Here is a 19,428-nt window from a genome sequence, read left to right as displayed (position 1 = left end):
TGTAGAGATGAGGTCTCACTGCCCAGGCGGGTCTCGAACCCGCGGGCTCAGGCAATCCACTCACCTCAGCCTCCCAAAGGCGCGGGATTACATCGAATTGAAGTTTTACAACAACCTTTAAATTTGTAGAGCATGGAATGTCCACATGTCCATTTTAGAGACGAGGAAACAGAGCCTTGGGGGGTTAGGTGATTTGGCCATGGGTTCACAGCTAATGAATTATGATGCTGGAGCAAAGTCCTAGGTTTGCTAGTTTCTATCTCAGTATATTAACTTTACTATTTTGTCTTTACTAAGACTTTTAAATCATTTTGCTTAACAAGGGCAAAGATGTTTCACATAGAAAATTACCCATGTCCCTTCTTATTTCAACTGACCATAGGACACTCAAGGTGTACGCACATTTTTTTATTACTATCCTTTTTCTACCACTTTGTCCTTGCTCAGAAGTACAAGCTCTCAACATGGGAAATTTCAAAGTTTTGCCATAAATCCCTGTTTATCCCTTGAATTATCCCTAAGTGGTACAGGTTCCGGTCTCTTCCACCCCCACTTCTACCCCCTGCTACCTTCTTAATGCTTCTTTTGGTCCTAAGGCCCCAGCCTCTTCGCTCCGTTTTGATGATTTCCGCATCAGGGTACAGCCTCTTGGTAAAGCACTGATTCTGACAACGATCTCCAGCAGGGCACACCTGCGGGTGACACTCATACTGCAACATTCTGTTCAGGCACTCCGATTCCAAGCCACAAGGGTTTTCGTCAGCTGGTTTGCAGTTACAGCGGGGAATCTCTGACAGGTCAGCAACTTGGATCTGTACCTTTCCTATTACTTTGTTAGCCTAGAAAACAAAATCACAAATAAGAGGAAGAAGGTAGGTAATCTTTTAGCAATTTAGGAACATCTAAAACATCCATGCTACTGCCTTGTGGAACTACTCTGAGAAAGGCTCTTTAATCTAAATTTCCCCATGAAAAAACTAGGAATAACCATCTCCCCTTAGTTGACAAAAATATCAAAGCCTGATATGAATCTTCACTTATTTATCCTACATATTCTCCTTCCACTAGTTGACAAAAACTTCAAAACTGAAAACAAGAGAAACCATGCTTGTTTGTGGGTTCTCTGGAATAAAGAAGTTAAATACCTATATTCCTACTTGGTTGCAGAATAACCTGGTAGACCCAGAACAGGATTTCACATAAAAACATGTTGCTCCTAGGTATGATGGGGCTTATCAAAGACCTAACTCTCACAGCACGCAGCTATGGTTCCCATTTGATGCTTCTAACAAGAGCTCTCAGTTGTTTTACAGAAGACTGGATGATAACTACCAAAAGTTTTCATAGGACAAAAAGGGCCTTTATGTAGACAGTAATGCATTTCATCTTGTCTGTCAAATACCAATGCTTTAATGGGTAAAGACTTACTTTGATATGCTTGTAAGGAGGGGGTTTTTTTGAGATTTTTTCATTCTCTAGGGCTTCTTTACTTTCTCTTTCTGCTCTCAATTCCTGGAAACGTTTTGCAGCTTCTTCCAGTGCTGCCAATAAGACCAAGCAAAGTATATAAATAAAAAAACTAAGCACAAACTGTTGGGAGAGTAGTTTTACACCTCATTTCCAAAGCTCAGCATCAGGCTTGAGATTTTCTTTATGAAGTTGTATTCGAATTGCCATTTACTACCAGGATAGGGTATAGGATATAGCTCACAATGAAATAAGATATAACTCAGTGAACACTATGCTTTGTGCATGCTGTTGCCTCAGGGAAGAGGTTCCACTTCAATATCAGAGGCCCCCAAGTAACCCTAGAAGCAGTTTTTAACCTTTTACTAGATTTAAATTCATTCTACTCTTACCCAGAAACCCAAAGTTCCTGGCAACTCACTGCAAAACCAGCTGTAAGGCTCTTCATAGAAAGCCTTTATTACTCTCTGTGGCAAAGGAGCTTCACTTGATTAAAAAGACTATCTCCAGAATAATCTGCTTATAGAAAGGTTATTAAAGAAACTCCTTTCACATACATGTCTACTAAACTGAAATGTATTTCAAATCTGGTTCTAATGCCATTGGAAGCTTACAGACACAGGATCACAATACCTGGTAAAAATTCTCTAGTACCCAAAATATGTCATATGCAAGTTAGGAGATGTTAAAAAATCAACACTGGAGTCTTAGTTTTGAGTCACTGTAAACATCATCCAACCTACCTTTTTTGAAGGTCTTGTTAATACTAGTCTGTCCCTCAGCAAAGCTTTTGTCTCCTTCAACATAAGGGAACACTCTGCCTTGGTGGACCCAATAGTAATCATGGGAACCAAAGAAGAACACAGGGAAGTCCCCCAAGTCATGTTTAAGGCCCTGGATGTTCAGTGGCACAGACCTGGGATTGCAGATCTCTGCTGGCCACCATCTGAAAACAAAAGCAATTTTAGACTAAAAAGACTAAAAAAAAATCACACTGTTTACAAGATTGGCAGGAAGGAAAAAAGGTTTTATATTTTATAATTTTCATTTAGATTAAGAACACAAAATACCTTGCCTATCCTCAATCTATCCAAATCATACATCATTTAAAAACATATTAACAAATTAATGAAATAGTAAACATAAACTAATTAGGCCCTAAACACCTGTTACAGTTTCTTTCTTTAAAAAGTAATATCTGAGCTGGGCACAGTGGCTCACGCCAATAAATCCCAGCACTTTGGAAGGCCTGAGCCCAGGAGTTCAAGACCAGTCTAGACAACACAGTGAGACTTATTCTCTACAAAAAATTAGCCAGATGTGGTGGCATGTACCTATAGTCCCTACCACTTGGGAGGCTGAGGCAGGATCACTTGAGCCCAGGAGTTCAAGGCTGCAGTGAGCTGTAATCATGCCACTGCACTCCAACCTGGGCGAGTGAAATGAAACGTTGATTTAAAAAAAAAGTAATGGCCAGGCTCAGTGGCTCAGCCTGTAATCCCAGCACTTTGGGAGGCCGAGGTGAGTGGACTGCCTGAGCCCGTGGGTTTGAGACGCGCCTGGGCAACTGGGTGAGACCTCATCCCTACAATAAATCAAAAAAATGAGCTGGGCGTGGCAGCGCGCGCCTGTAGTTCCGGCTACTTGGAAGGCTGAGGCGGAAGGATCGACGGAGCTCAGCAGGTCGAGGCTGCAGTGGCCGGGAGCAGCCACTGCACTCCAGTCTGGGTGACAGAGTGAGACTCTAACTCAAAAAAAAAAAAAAAAGTAATATCTGATATTTATAAAATAACCCATATCATAAAAACATAAGTTATAAAAGAGAATAACTGAATAACACTGACCCTACTACCCAACTCAATAATTAGAATATTATCAATGCTATTTCAAACCCAATTTCAATCCTAGAAAAGTTAGAAAAGTCATGTTTTCCCCTAAATGTAATACCAAGATTATCTTTAAAGGTATAAAGGTTTATTTCTAGTAGCTAAGGGAATCATTCTGAGACTAAACTGGCACTATGGTAAATAATTCCCATTCAAATCAGCATTTTTTTAATCTCTAATCAACCTGGGCAAACACCTCTTGGTCAAATGCATTAGGTCTTATATCACTTTAAGTTCAGAATCTAATTCATCTTAGATGATAATAAACATGGGATAGGGGACAGGATGAAAATATAACTGTTTCATGCTACAATAACTGAATACTAGAGCAATCACTAAATGAATCCATCTGTAAGGAAAGCCGACCATTTCTAGCAAGGCACAAGTCAGGAACTGAATGATGAAGCTAAAGGCCAGAAAACATGGCTAACCTCACTGATCCTCACATGGGCTTTTGTAGTAATCATCAATATCAACAGTTAATATATATAAACTTAATTTTTCAATCTCTTATTTAACACATGCCTAATAAAACTATACATTTAATAAATAATTACACTGAGAATATCAACAATGACATGGTTCACATATCTATATTGCAGAACTTGAAAAACAACCCTGCTGTCCATCTAAGAATTAAAAATATGGGCAAGAATCCATGCTCAAATTTTAAGCAAAACAAAACAAAAACCACTATTTTATGTGATAAAAGTATTTGGTTTATACTCAAAGCAGGCGTAAACCATTTTAAAATAGTTTAAATTAAATATGTATATGAAGATTAAATATGTAGACAATTACTGCCTTCACTAGGGTCAATTCGGAAAAGGCATACTTTCTTCCAGGGGTTGTTCCAGGTCCTCATATTTTTCCCCAGGAAGCAACACACTGGAGTAACTAGTTACTGAAAATAAACAGCTTCATGCAGCCCCACTGGGCCTGATTGGAAAGAAATACATTAAGAATTAGTTCATGGATGGAAGTCTTTCCAAAACATACAAGAAGAATCTGACCTAGATATAAAATCTCGTTGGACTGTGAATTCAACTGAAGCACTGCTTTGGGTTCCTTTAAAATGTAAGGTGATTAAAATTTAAGTATTAAAATTAAGTTTAAGTCAAAGATATTTTCAGATTCATCACTTTAAAAAAATGACTGAAATTTATTTGAAGAGCTGAAGAAGGCTTCTTATAGTATTTTATATTTTTCGTATCCAGGAACGTCTTAAATCTATCAATTGTCAAACTGTGCATCCCTCCCCACCTCAGATGATATGTAATTTTTAAGTTCTGAAAGCAGTATGTGCTTCTTTTAAAAATGAAAACAGCCGGGCTCGGTGGCTCAGCCTGTAATCCCGCGCCTTGGGAGGCTGAGGTGAGTGGATTGCCTGAGCCCACGGGTTCGAGACCTGCTTGGGCAACTTGGTGAGATCTCATCTCTACAATATATCAAAAGATTAGCCGGGCGTGGTAGTGCGTGCCTGTAATTCCAGCTACTTGGAAGGCTGAGGCAGAAGGATCGCCGGAGCCCAGCAGGTTGAGGCTGCGGTGGCCGGGAGCAGCCACTGCACACATGTCTGGGTGACAGAGTGAGACTCCAACTCAAAAAAAAAAAAAAAAATGAAAATAATGCAGAAATGTATAAAAAAAAAATGAAAATGCCTCCTTTTGTAATCTCATCCCTGAGACAACATATGATGTACTTCTTTCCAGGTATTAAAAACATGCTGTATCTAGAGCTACAAATTAAAACAACTGCATAACACATTATATATTATGGATATTTTCTCAAGTTATTATACAGATCTGCATTATCCTGTAATCGGCTTTATGGCATTCGACAATATGGATATGCTATAATTCGTCTGACAAATCCCCCACTGACTAAGCATTTGGGTTATTTAAGTATTTGCAATTAGAAATAATACTGCAATGAACACCCCTGTAAATATATTTTTGCCTGCTTATTCAAATTTTTCTTTAGATAAAATTGAAGTGTTGGGTCAAAGGGTATCCACAGTTACAATTTTGATATGATTCCAGACTGCCCTGCAGGAAGCAGGGCACACAAAATTTTTAAGATTTTAAATTTTTGCCAGTCCTTTAATTGAACATAAAAACCATCTTTGTTTTAATGTACATTTATTTTTAGTGAGGTTATGCATTTTTCCATCTTTATTTCCTATTTGCTATTTTTTCCTTCTTTTTTTTTTTTTAAAACAAATTAGCTCTTTTTTTCTGCTCCTCTTTTTCTAATGAGGTTATTTTTCTTTTCTTATTGAATATAGAAAAGCAAACACCTTCTCCTGGTTTTATATTAGTCTTTTAACACTTTATGATATCTTTTGACATACAATACAAAATTGTTTATATATTCAAACTGTCCCTACTCCCTTTTTGTTTGGATTCCTGCCATATGTTGAAAATTAAGGGGAGGGTAACCTTCTCAACCTTAATACCTCTGATCCTAGCTAAAAACAAAGTTTTAAAATTAAATAGGTAAGCATGTAGCACATTTAAAACATATAGAAGATAACACAGCTCAAGCCGGGCTCGGTGGCTCAGCCTGTAATCCCACACTTTGGCTGGCTGAGGTGAGTGGATTGCCTGAGCTTGCAGGTTCGAGACCCGCCTGGGCAATCTGGTGAGACCTCATCTCTACAATAAATAAAAAAATTAGCCGGGCATGGTAGCGTGTGCCTGTAGTTCCAGCTACTTGGAAGGCTGAGGCGGAAGGATCGTCGGAGCCCAGCAGGTCAAGGCTGTGGTGGCTGGGAGTGTGCCACTGCACTCGTCTGGAGGACAGAGTGAGACTCCAACTTAAAAAAAAAAACCACAGCTCCTGCTTTAAAAATTAAAATATGTTTGAAATTCTATAAAAATATTTTTTACTTAGAGTTCTAACAGAAAAGCAGAAGCCTATTATGCTATCTTTTGCTATATTTGCCTCAAAATGTAGAGCTTTAAAAATGCATTGCTAAACCTGTCCCATGAAGGATTGTTAAAAGCTTTAAAGGAGAAAGTATTATTAAAATAATGGCAGTCACACATACTTCCTGCTTCATTCCTTAAACAAGTAAAGGCTCTTAATGGAATAATCTCTCTTTGATTTCTAAAAAGCTCTCTCTTTACACAGTTTAGGGCTTCTAGCTAGAACAAAATGGACTAGATTCAGCAAAGAGCTATTTTGGTCAATATATAAACTACTGATTTTATTAGAAATCAAGTCGCTGGGCACAGTGGCTCAGCCTATAAATCCTAGCACTTTGGAAGGCTGAGGTGACAGAATTGTCCGAGCCCACAGGTTCGAGATCAGCTCGGGCAATTTGGTGAGATATCATCCCTACAATAAATAAATAAATAATTAGCCAGGGATGGTGGCACATGCCTGTAGTTCCAGCTAGTTGGAAGGCTAAGGCAAAAGGATTGCCTGAGCCCAGCAGGTCGAGGTTGCAGTGGCCTTGAGTGTGCCACCGCACTCCAGCCTGGGTGACAGAGTGAGACTACAACTCAAAAAAAAAAAAAAAAGAGAAATAAAAGAAATTTAAAAATTGATATATATCTAGGTAAGACACAAAGAAAACATCATCTCCACGTCTAAGTAAGACTTTTTATTCCAAAATCTAGTCATATATAGTTTAATAGTATAAAGTAACTTTTAGAATTTAAAAACAAAAGTCAATCAACCAATCCCAAAGAAAAAGAAAAAAAACTCAACAATGAATTTTCTCCCAATCCCTTAAAAACCCAGACTCAAAACATATTTCTTTTCTTTTCTTTTTTTTTTTTTTGAGTTGGAGTCTCACTCTGTTGCCCAGACTGGAGTGCAGCAGCCACCGCAGCCTCGACCTTCTGGCCTCCGGCAATCCTTCCGCCTCAGCCTTCTGAGTAGGTGGAATTACAGGCATGCGCTACCATGCCCGGCTGATTTTTTGATTTATTGTAGAGATAAGGTCTCGCTGCCCAGGCGGGTCTCGAACCCGGGGGCTCAGGCAATCCACTCACCTCAGCCTCCCAAAGGTGCGGGATTACAGGCTGAGCCACAGAGCCTGGCTCAAAACATATTTCTTTTATTTATTTTTTAAAGAAGTAGGTCCATGCTGTCTACTTAACTATCTCCTAGTCACTCTGCATTCAGATTATGAACTTGGTCTGCGGGATGAATAATTTCTCTTTATCCTTGGAAAAACTTGCCTGTAATTTCCCAATTTGACCCAAACAATCTGCTTGTAATGTAGTTTCTTGCCAGCTTTACAGTCATTACAATTCCAGCAGCCTTCTGGCATGTCTATGTTCAGGCACTCCGGGTGGAAGGAAGCTGGGCACGATTCACAGCAGAGCAGTCTTCCACCTTGAAACAAACAAACAGTCTTAATAATTGAGAACAGAGGAAAGAGAAAAAGAAAGAAAAAGGAGTAAGTTATCTTTTAAGCACATTACAAATAATTCAAATTGGGGTAAAACAGCAAAGGGATTAAGTCATACCTGTAGTGATGGACTGAAATACCAAATGAACATATTTAGCTACTTTTCAGGGCTTCAGTGCCAGAAACTCAGAGCTTTTGAGTAGTACCAAGATCATTATTGTACTTTTTACTCCTCTGAAATGTGGGCTATTGAGGTATTAGTTTAGAAAGCAGCTAACGTTATTAACATGACAAAGCAGATGCATTAAATCTTTTGACAATAGATTTGAGAGCAAGTTTTTCAAATATACTAGTAGCAACTTTCTTTTCTCCTTCAGAGATAAGAAAACAATACTCATCTTTGTATTTTAATCCAGTGCCACAGTTAACTAAATCCCTTTACAATAAAATTAACAAAATGAAAACAGCCAGTAGGTTGATCAATACTTTTTTCTTTCCATAAAGAATACAAAAAAAGCAAAGGGAACACAGAACCTCAAATTGGTGACTACATTATCATTACCTTCTCAGTGAAGATAAAAAAACTGAACAGGCTATACAGCAGTGGTTTGCAACTTTTGTTTTTAATCACAAGGAATTCCCCTTTCCTTCCTCATGAACCCTCGTGTCTTCAAATATTTTATCAATAACAAAAAAAAATCCATAACCAAAGAAATATATAACTGCCAACCAATAACTAGTAGTATCGAATTGTTAAAATCATAGCCAAAGAGGGGAACAAACTCATGCAGCCTTATTTTGCACAAATGTGTGGTTCTGTTAGATTTTCTGAAATAGTAAACATAGCTCAAATTTGTTTACATAAGTCTTTTTTCACTTCATATTGAGAACCACTGCTTTATAGCATAAAACTAAGTAACTATCAGTGTAGACTGAAGCACCATATGCAAGGAGACCCCTTCTCCAAGTTCCCTATCAAAACTCTCTCCTTTCAGATATACAAAATCATCTCTGGATTGAGATCAAAACAGGTGTGGCAAACAAAGTAACATTTTAAAATGTAAAAAATAGGTGTTTTTTGGGGGGAGGGGTTAGATATTTCTAATATGTATTTCAACTAGTGACAAATTGTTAAGATAAAATATAATAAAGATATTTACTACAAAAAAATGGATCTTCTCAATGAAAAATTAGGTCTATAATCCATGAGTGTACTAAGATTTAAAGTGTCATGAACATAGGTCAAGAGTCCTCTATACAACTTTATCAAATCACATGCTCCCACATTTTGAGGACTTGCTATTAATTTTCCAGAAAACCTTTTCTTCTTGCAGACTTTTATACTTTTAACTGATTAACACATAAACAAAATCCATATGCAACCAACGATGAGTTAAATTACCATATTTCCTCTGCTTAAAAGCTTTTACTTCAATCATTGGAAGTTTTTTCCCTTGGACTACAATCTCAATATGATCGGTTCAATTCTCCAATCTAGAGATTAGCTGCCTGGGTGCTCTAAACCTAGGTAGGGAATTCTTCTATGACTTTAAAGTAAAATGAGATTATTTACTTTTTCATCAGAAATAAATGACCAACAGGGAGAACTGTTTTTGCAAACAGCTTTAAAGGACATGCGACTATTAACACATGTGAAAAAATTAGACTGGCCATTTTTAACATAATGGAATAGTCCTTAATTTTCAGTGTTATTTCAGAGGAAATACAGAGCCAGAATCATTGGTGAAAATCATCATAATAAAGATGTTTAAAATATACAAGGAAAATAGAAAAAAATGAAAATATGAGTGATCCACCTTGGTGCTATGCAAGACAACTACTTTAAGATGCAAGAGAAGATATGGTTCAAGCTAAGCAAACAGAGGGCTCAAAATAATTTCAATTCATGTCAAGGTTAATACTGAGTACTGGAAACAATGGAAGTAACAACTGAACTAATCTGATTTTATAAAAGTGCCAGCAGGAAAATAAAGCACTTCCTAAAATGCCTCAGGTAGGCTATTTATGGAGTTCTTCAAAACTGTTGTTTTTTGTTTTGAAGTAGGTGGCATCACCAATAAGGTGATAGAATCTGACTTCAATGGAAAACAAACAAACAAACAAACAAGCCAATATCCTCTCCCATACTTCTGACAGATTCCAGTCAACTTGCTTAGTTATAATTACAGTAATGAGTTGCCACTTGGGATATCTGACAAAGAGCAAAGATGCATCAAACAGGCAACACAAAGAATGAAAAAAAAAGTCCTTTTCAAATAAATGTAGAATACATATATGGTATATTAGGTATGAATTAAGTCTTTAATTCTGAACCTGGCCCCCAGGTCAGAAGGGAATGAACGCATACAGGAAAAGGTCCTCATCTTTCAAGTTCATTTATTTTTCCCTCTGGAATAATATCTCCCAAATAATACATTATTGTTAAAGTACTTTTTTCCTTTATGACAAGTAGGCTACAGAAAACAAAACACGATATAAAGTTTTCTTCCATAGATTAAAATAACTGGGAACATGTAAATATACATTTAACTCTCAGTTCTCTGTGGATAAATTATCCATCAGCCATTCAGTTGGGCTGCCTTCCAACATTCAGTATTTGGGGTATTCACCCTCCTCCCCAGCTTCCCACCAATGTCTCCTAAGGGCACCTAGTTTTCATAGTATCTTAACAAAACACTTGAGAAACAAAATGATAGAAAGTATTCTAAAATCAAACTTTTAAGTATCAGTATCTTGGTTTACTTCTTTTAATAACCTATCTTGTTATTTAGTTGGCGGTTAGTAACAAATTATACAGCGTCTATTCTATTCTATCAAGAATGATAGTTCTACACCAGGCAAAAGAGAAAGAACATTTACAATGTTATTCCATCTTGAACAAAATCCTAGTCTTTCTACTTTAATACCCTACTTATAGGAAATGTATGAAAATTTATTCAAGGAGAAGAATAAATAAAAATTTGTAATAATGGAATTATTTTAAGCCCTTTTTAGTAATAGTGCAGCCATATGAAAACAGTCACAACCACCAAGGCAGAATTTACCAAAAGCAACAGATGGTGCTTGACAGGCATACATTTCCCCCCTTCATTTAAAGAGAAAAAAATAGGAAATGCAAAAATAAAAGCAAGAGATAAACTATTTTGATTATTACCTTTCTCACATTTCTTTTTGGAAGCTGACGAAGAAGGAATCATAGGTAATTTCATCAACTCAGCACGATTTGATTCATTCAGTAGGTAGTGGGACTTATAGGCATATGAACTGAACATGGGGTCTGAATGGTCCTGCACTATCAGCCCTATACGAAACAAACAGAAAGAGATGAGCTGCAATGAAACTACCCATGATTCCATGAAGAAAAAAAATAAACCAACACCTATTATGTAGCTGCGCTTTAAGGGTGGGGGGAAAAAGAGAATATGAAAAAAAAGGAAAGATCTGACAGGATGGTTTCCTTCAGTTATTAAAGGGAGTTTGAGCTACTCAGTGTCTTATCCCAATACAGAAACCTATACACTACAGAAGAAAATTCCAAATAATTTGAGGATGTAAATGGCATTTGACATCATTCTGAAAACTCCCTTAACAAAGCTGCATTCCTTAATATTTAGAAGTACTGTGATGATAACCCCAAACACAATGACATACCACTTAATTAGCTAGAGATAAGAATCATTTACATAATGTAGTAGACCCTGATCTAGCTTCAGTCTATCAAGTAGCATTTAAAGGCAAAATTAGGTCTCTCCTTTTCTCTACTTATATCTTGAGATACACTCAAATAAATCCTAATTTTCTCTGCCTGAAAATGAAATCTTTCTCTATCAATATGGTGATACTTTTTTAAAAGCCATAATTTTCTGAACTTTACTGAGGTCATGCAAACCATTTTAATTTTTTTCCTGCCACGACACAGAGTGATTACCAACTTAAGGGTTTATAGAAACAACCCTTTTGGTCGACCAACACAGTTGACCTGCTTGGCCTTCCTTCCTTTCTTTCCCTTCCCTGTCTCCCCAGTTAGATTCATGATGTGGCTACAAGCCACTCCTAAACACAGGGAACTGTGAGACCAGGGAAAGTTTTTCTATCTTGGTTACTAGTCAGTGTACAATGATCTAGGACTTTACAATATAAATTATGACAGCAGTTTTATCTAGAGATCACTTTGAAGGACGGGAGGTTACCACTAACTTTTATCTGTGTTTTATCTTAATTTGATGAAATATCTCCAACCCAAATGATAGAATGAAACTTTAAACTGCTGATAAGATAAGAACCTTAAGTTACATAATATTTTAATTAATTTCATACATTTACTAGATGGAGGCGGTGTAACAAAAAAACATATGGGCTTTGAAATAAGAAAGATCAAGTACAAATGCTGGTGCCCTTACTTAACAACTTGCATGACATTGGGTAAATTATTTAATCTGGGCTTCAATGTTCTCATCTGCCTAAAATGAGAAAGTAGCTTCCTAGGGCAATTGTGGCAATTCATTCCAATAGTGTCTAGTAGAGTTTGATTTACATATGCAAAATACATTGCTTTTATTTCTTATTAAAATGAGAAGAAAATCCTAGCCTACCTTATCCATTTTAAATTACCATTACAAAGAAAGGCACAGAATGTTCAGTAATTTATTTTACACAACCCTCTAGATAAAAGGAAACGCTAAAGAATATATACTATACTGAAAAATGTCTGAACGTGCTGAGTGTAGTGGCTCATGCCTGTAATCCCAGCGTTTTGCAAGAGGATTGCTTGAGCCTAGGAATTGGAGACCAGCCCAGGCAACATAGTGAGAGCCTGTCTCTACAAAAATGTAAATAATTAGCCGGCTGTGGTGGCACACACCTGTAGTCCCTAGCTACTCAGGAGGCTGAGGTGGGAGGATTGTCTGAGCCCAGAAGGTCAAGGCTGCAGTGATCAGTGATTGTGTCACTGCCCTCCAGACTGGGTGATTTGAGTGAGACCCAACGAAAAACAAACAAACAAATATGAACATTTCCTATGGCACCACAAGTTGGCAAGAAGTGGAGGAGGAACAGTGTTCCTCTAAACTTCAAAATAGTTCTAAAGATATTTCTAGACATTTCAGCCCTTAAGAACTCAGTTAATAATTTTAAACACCCAACAGCCAAGGACTAAGGAAAAAATATTTGTGGAGGAAACAAATTCTGTATGAGGCAAGAAAAAAAGCAAAACAAGCTTTCTAATACCAAAACATAATTAAAGTGTCTCCTTCTGTGTGGATGAAGGTTTTTATTTACTGTATAGAATTTGTTAAAATATTTGGGAATTAAATAATCTTGCTTAAATACAGTAATTTTCCAGAATAAATGACAAATTGACAAAATGTAAATACAGATTCCATGTTAAAACATGGGTTTTCCCTCCATTTACATTATTCTCAATCAAGGTATATAAGTTAAAGTTAACAAAATGGCTAGAGTTTCTCTATAAATGGACCATTACCTACACGTGCCAAATTGAAAATACCTACTTTCAAGGTATCCAAATTATTGAAACAAACAGAGCAAAAGAAAATATTGGTTAATATACTGATGATACTTGATTCAGAATATACCCTGGAGTAAGCCAACATCATAGTTATAAACTTGATATTTAAAATGCAGGCTAAGTTACGTATGCTTATACTCCACTGACAGCAAAAGTAAGTGCCTAGGAATGGTGGAACAGAAAGAATCTGCAAAGGCATAAGAAACTTTGTTATCACTGCCACTCATCTGTTTAAAGGTTTCCTAAAGCTAAGTATTCAATTAATAATCCAATAATTCCTTCCTATCGTTACTTTTTTAGGGATGGGGAGATGGTAAAGGCACTAGTGATACTTTATACTTATTATATGCCTATTTAAATCCTTTCTGTTACCTGTGACAGTGTGACAGAAAACGTTTCAGACCTATTTCTCCATGTACCAGGAAAGATCCAGAGCAGGATACAGTAGTAATTGCTCTAGTAAGGAAAGACACAATGCTTCCCACTCCGATGGCAGACAGCCACATGTGCTTATAAAACAGGCAAACAGAAAGCAGTGTGTACTGTGGATCTCGTTGGCTACTCCACAAAGGAACTACCATTTATTTCATCTTTTACTGCCTACATTCTCTAGGTTTTTTTTTTTTAATGAGAGATAGAAAAAGCAAAACATCCTAAGATGTCATACTATCTAAACGCTATTTAAACACTATTGTTATAGTACTTCTACCAAATTAAAATAACTGTCTTCTAAAGCAAAAACAAACAAACAAAAAACACTTTCATCTTCAGTTTAGTCTAAACATATCTAACAGGCCTGATGGGCCTTAGAGTCCTTCTGAATACTTCACACCAAGGCAAGTTCAGAAAAGTTAGCACTTAAATTAAAAAGAAAAACAGTATTTGGGGATATAAGTGAGTTTTTATAATGTTTACTAAGTACCAAAAAAAAGTTTTATTATAATACTGCATGATATTCTGTATCATATTTAACTAAAGAAGTTCCTTTTTATATTTATCATAAACTCAAGTTCACTGACCCCCCCCCCAGGGACATGATATTGTTTTTAGTTGATCAATCTCTTGGCATACTTAAATACCAACAGCTGGCAAGTAAGAAAGCCTTCATCACTTACTCTTAACTAATACCACCACATATGTTGCCTTGGCTGTGTCCCATCAGGCCTTCTCTCAATGCCAGACCAAAACACTATGATGAAATACAACATAAACACTTCAAAAATAAATGGGCTAGTCTTACCATCCAAGTGAAATCTCAATCAGCTGAAAGTTCTGGATTAAAGAATAGGACATGGGAAGGATCTACCTCCAACAGAAGAATTGTTTACAGAAGGGAAAAGATTAATCTTTTGATGCTCTCAATAGAAAAACTAAGAATTTAACTATAACGCAGTTATTTTTAGAAATGCAGATTTTCACTTAACTTATGGAAGAATTAATTTTCTAACAATTTGGACAATTAACACTATAAAATAGACAGTTACTGGAAATGTTCATCTCTCTTGGGATATACTAAAATGGAATTCTGCACTGGTGGGAGATTTGTTCTAGATGGTTTGAGTCTCTCTCATCGTTGAGACTCTATTTTAATGCCAACGACCTTAAAAAGGATAAAGAGAAAAGATTGACACTTACCTCTGGCACAAACGAAACAAAAGCCTACATTTACAGCAGCAGAAGAATTACTGCTCCTTTTGGAATGATTACTACAGATGAGAATGTAGGAGGTTACAAATATGCTCCCAGCTGCAATGCAAGCATCTCCAGAGTGATAGGCAACTGGACATCTCAAACATCTCATCATGCGGCCTGTGTAAAGACAAGCCACAAAGGAATCCATATAAGCAGGCATTAGCTGGACATGAAATGAGAATTTCAGAGTCGGACTTTGTGGGTTCCTATGTGATGTTAGTTATAGCAAGATAAAAACACCTTTTCTTCACTAGTCTGGCTTTGATGTGGCATCTACCTAAGGGATTTTCATGGGTAATTCTGAACATACAGAACTTTCTCCTCATGGTCTGAGTTTGGAACTTAATCCCTACTTAACATGTGATCTATTATAAGTGAACTGTTAAGTCTAGCTATAAACAGAGAAAGAATGCTTGATACAGTTTATAATAATGTGCTTAATGTATTACTTGCCACTGCACTTAAAATGCATGTTTCCTTCTTCAGCTCTGTCTTACCTTTACTTGCTTTGTGGATATCTTTCTCCATGGAGCAGGCAGAGCAGCAATGCTGGGGACAGCGGAATCCTTTTGATTCAAAGACGGCAGTGGGGAATTTGCGAACACAGGCTTCATGATAAAACTTCCCACAAGCACCAACAGAACAACGTTTCACATCTTTACCAGGCACCTTACACGAAAAACATGGGTGCTGCCCTAAAAAATTGGTAAGAGACACATTAAATAAAATTTGATTAAAGCATATTCCTTTTAAATAGAAGCAGCTACAGATGTCAAACAGCTGCTTCTAGAAGAGACTCTACTACCAAAAAAAGGATTTAATATACCAAAAGGCTAAATTAAAAGATTATTTTACATATTTTGTTAGAATAATTATCAATTTGGAGATCAAACACTAAAAACAACTTAGATCTCCAAAACTGATTCCATAGAAAACCCAGAACACAATTTTTCAACATTTGAGAGCAGACAGTGGCAAGGTCTTTCCCACACAGATAAATAAAGTACCAAAGGAAAGAGAGATACCATTAGATAATCATAGACAATTTCTGTATGCAAGAAAGATATAAAACAAAAATTCATAATTCTAATTTAAAAAGCAGAAAACTGCACCTAGACATTATCTTATTCAAACTGTAGAAAATCCAGGACAAAGAAAATATTCAAAATCTCTACAGAAAAGACAGTGCTGAGTGAATGAAAGCTAAAAAACAACGGAATGCTATTTTCAAAGGCTTGAAAGAAGAGAATTACCAAGCCAGAGTTCTATAACCAGTGGCAATATTTAAGAAATAAGGAAAATCAGCCAGCCTCGGTGGTTCAGCCTATAATCCCGCGCTTTGGGAGGCTGAGGTGAGTGGATTGCCTGAGCTCACGGGTTCGAGACCTGCCTAGGCAATTTGGCGTGATCTCATCTCTATAATAAATCAAAAAATTGGCCAGGCGTGGTAGCACACGCCTGTAGTTCCAGCCGGCGATCCTTCCGCCTCAGCCTTCCAAGCAGCTGGAACTACAGGTGTGTGCTACAGGTCGAGGCTGCAGTGGCTGGGAGCGTGCCACTGCACTCCAGTCTGGGCGAGAAAGTGAGACTCCAACTCAAAAAAAAAAAAAAAAAAGAAAGTAAAATCAACATTCGCTGGGGAGGATGAACAAAACCTAGTTCTTTGAAAAAAGATTAAAACTAATACCCCTGGTAAGAATAACTAATGAAAAAAAAAAGATAAAGCAATAGTATTAATGATATCAGAAATGCAAAATGGGACATCATTACAAATCCAACAAACTTTAGAGACAAGTAAAAGGATATCACTATATTTTTGCTCATCAATTTGAAAATTTAGGTGAACAGATAGATGCCTAGAAAAACCCACACTGGCACAAAAATAAACAGAAAATATGAATAGTTCTATAAGTGATCAAATAAATTGAACCTATAATTGGAAACCTTCTAACAAAGAAAATTTTAGGCCCAGATGGCTCCACTGACAAATCTGTCAAATATTTAAGGAAAAAATAATGCCATTATGGTAGAAACTAGAAAAAAACAAACAAAAAAAACAAGTAAAAGACAAACAGATTTAGAAAAATATGCAACAAAAATGACAGTGTTGTGCTGTTATGCTTTGTTATATAAAGAATTCTTATATGGAGAAAATGCACATAACATATATAAGCAAAGATAATGGAATAAAACTTACAAAGAATGACAAATCAATACAGGAAAAAAAACACTGCAGCCTAATGTAAAGTTGACAAAGGATATAAAGAGGCAACTTACAGAGAGCAGAAAGACAAGTAGCCAAAAAAAGAAAACAATGTTCAAGTTCAATAATAATCAGATCTATGCTAACTGAAACTAGTTATGAAAGAGGAAAAATCTTAACGAGTTTGAGAAAACCAATTGTTGATAATGGTGCAGGGACACAAGTACTTATATACTGCTGGGAGGAGTTTAATCTGGAAGGAACTACCTTAGCAAGAATCTGGGCAATATCCATTAAAATAAAAATACATTCACTTCCTGTGGGTAGAAATTCCATTTCTCAATAACTACATTAGGGAAGACTGACAGTGCATGTAAAAGGATGCTGACTGAAGTGTTGCCTGTCATTGCAAACTCAAACATCCTTTGACAGGGGAAGAGTTAAATTACAATATGTGCACACTAGGGAACACTATGCAGCAATTTAGTCAATTTGTAAAGATTAGATATTTCCAGAATCAAAGAATAATGCAATTCAACTGACGTTCTGTTTAAAAAGAAACAAAACTATTCCGTGTTATTTTTTCTTCAGATTTTTTTATGGGCATTATAAGAAAAATGGGCACAACACTTAAACACATCCCAAAGATGATATCCAAATAGTCAATATACATGTGACAAGTTTGTTGTTATAATCTGCAGTTGTTTACAACTAAACATTTCTTTCCGTATCTTCATGAACTGTCTGTTCATGTTTCTTGTCCATTTATGTTTTGTGATATTAAAGGTGTTTTTTTTTTTTAGCCGGGCTCGGTGGCTCAGCCTGTAATCCCGCACCTTTGGGAGGCTGAGGTGAGTGGATTGCCTGAGCCCGCGGGTTCGAGACCCGCCTGGGCAACTTGGCGAGACCTCATCTCTACAATAAATCAAAAAATCAGCCGGGCGTGGTATCGCATGCCTGTAACTCTGGCTACTCGGAAGGCTGAAGCGGAAGGATTGCCGGAGCCCAGCAGGTCGAGGCTGCGGTGGCCGGGAGTGGCCACTGCACTCCATTCTGGGCGACCGAGTGAGACTCCAACTCAAAAATAAATAAATAAATAAACAAATAAATAAATAAATGTGGTTTTTTTTGAGTCAGAGTCTCATTCTGTCACCCACACTAATGGCCACTGCAGCCTCGACCTGCTGGGCTCAGACTATCCTTCCACCTCAGCTTTCCAAGTAGCTGAAACTACAGGTATGTGCCACTACGTCCAGCTATTTTTTTCACTTATTGTAGAGATGAGGTCTTGACAAGTTGTTCAGGCTGTTCTTGAACCTCTGGACTCAGGCAATCCTCTCGCCTCAGCCTCCTAAAGTGCTGGGATTACAAGCGTGAGCCACCATGCCCGGCAAAGGTGTTCTTACCATTTGCTAACATTTTAAATTTATTTTCAATTATACAAGTAATACATAAACACATTATTATGAAAATGTAATTACAGTTCTAGCTGATGTCTCCCTTGATCATCAAACTTCTTTTTTTTTTTTTTGAGTTGGAGTCTCACTATATCACTCAGACTGGAGTGCAGTGGCCACTCCCAGTCACCGCAGCCTCGACCTGCTGGGCTCCGGCGATCCTTCCGCCTCAGCCTTCCAAGTAGCTGGAACTACAGGAGCGTGCTACCACGCACGCTAATTTTTTGATTTATTGTAGAGATGAGGTCTTGCCAAGTTGCCCAGGCGGGTCTCGAACCTGCAGGCTCAGGCAATCCACTCACCTCAGCCTCCCAAAGTGCAGGATTACAGGCTGAGCCACTGAGCCCGGCTGATCATCAATCTTAATATAGGCCCCTAATTAGTTCAAGCCCTTACCAGAGAAGGTGTTGGAAGAATCCACATACTAAAGCTCTTGCCTAAGTCTTAAAAGGGTTTGACAGTTCAGCATTCTATTAGCTTAACAGTAGCACTGTTTTTAACAAGTTTCATTTACATTAGACTCATTTTGATCATACCCTCCCCCTTCTCACTAGAAACTAATCTTCATCCAGTCCTGAATATGGGGGACTTGGGGTGGACAAGTAAGAAGTAGAATTGTCTGTTACAGAACTTTTTAGGGTCTCTTTCTGTTACACATTTTATTCAAAAGGTAAAATGAAAATACTTTCTTTCTAGAAATCACCTTTATCTTAAATAATAGAAAGTGATGGCAAAAGAACTTTTTTTTCTTTTTTGAGTTGGAGTCTCACTCTGTCGCCAGACTGGAGTGCAGTGGCTGCTCCCGGCCA

General features: G+C 37.2%; 1 protein-coding gene across 1 annotated transcript in view; it reads right to left on the bottom strand.

The window, feature by feature from the left end:
- NSD3 (nuclear receptor binding SET domain protein 3) overlaps window positions 1-19,428 on the bottom strand; it is a 109,877-nt gene that overhangs the window by 20,749 nt on the left and 69,700 nt on the right. The window contains exons 13-19 of the mRNA XM_008072363.2: window positions 15,457-15,654; window positions 14,903-15,076; window positions 10,895-11,041; window positions 7,547-7,703; window positions 2,211-2,413; window positions 1,429-1,541; window positions 570-839 (exon numbers count right to left, since the gene is read on the bottom strand). Of these exons, the coding sequence (XP_008070554.1) occupies window positions 570-839; window positions 1,429-1,541; window positions 2,211-2,413; window positions 7,547-7,703; window positions 10,895-11,041; window positions 14,903-15,076; window positions 15,457-15,654 (1,262 nt within the window). The remainder of the gene's footprint in view (window positions 1-569; window positions 840-1,428; window positions 1,542-2,210; window positions 2,414-7,546; window positions 7,704-10,894; window positions 11,042-14,902; window positions 15,077-15,456; window positions 15,655-19,428) is intronic.

This window comes from Carlito syrichta, unplaced genomic scaffold (assembly GCF_000164805.1).
Source record: "Carlito syrichta isolate Samal-C Ts95f unplaced genomic scaffold, Tarsius_syrichta-2.0.1 Scaffold315142, whole genome shotgun sequence".
In the NCBI taxonomy this organism is placed as follows: Eukaryota; Metazoa; Chordata; class Mammalia; order Primates; family Tarsiidae; genus Carlito; species Carlito syrichta.
The sequence above is the reverse complement of the archived record's forward strand: the minus strand, read 5'-3'. Positions and strand labels throughout refer to the sequence as shown.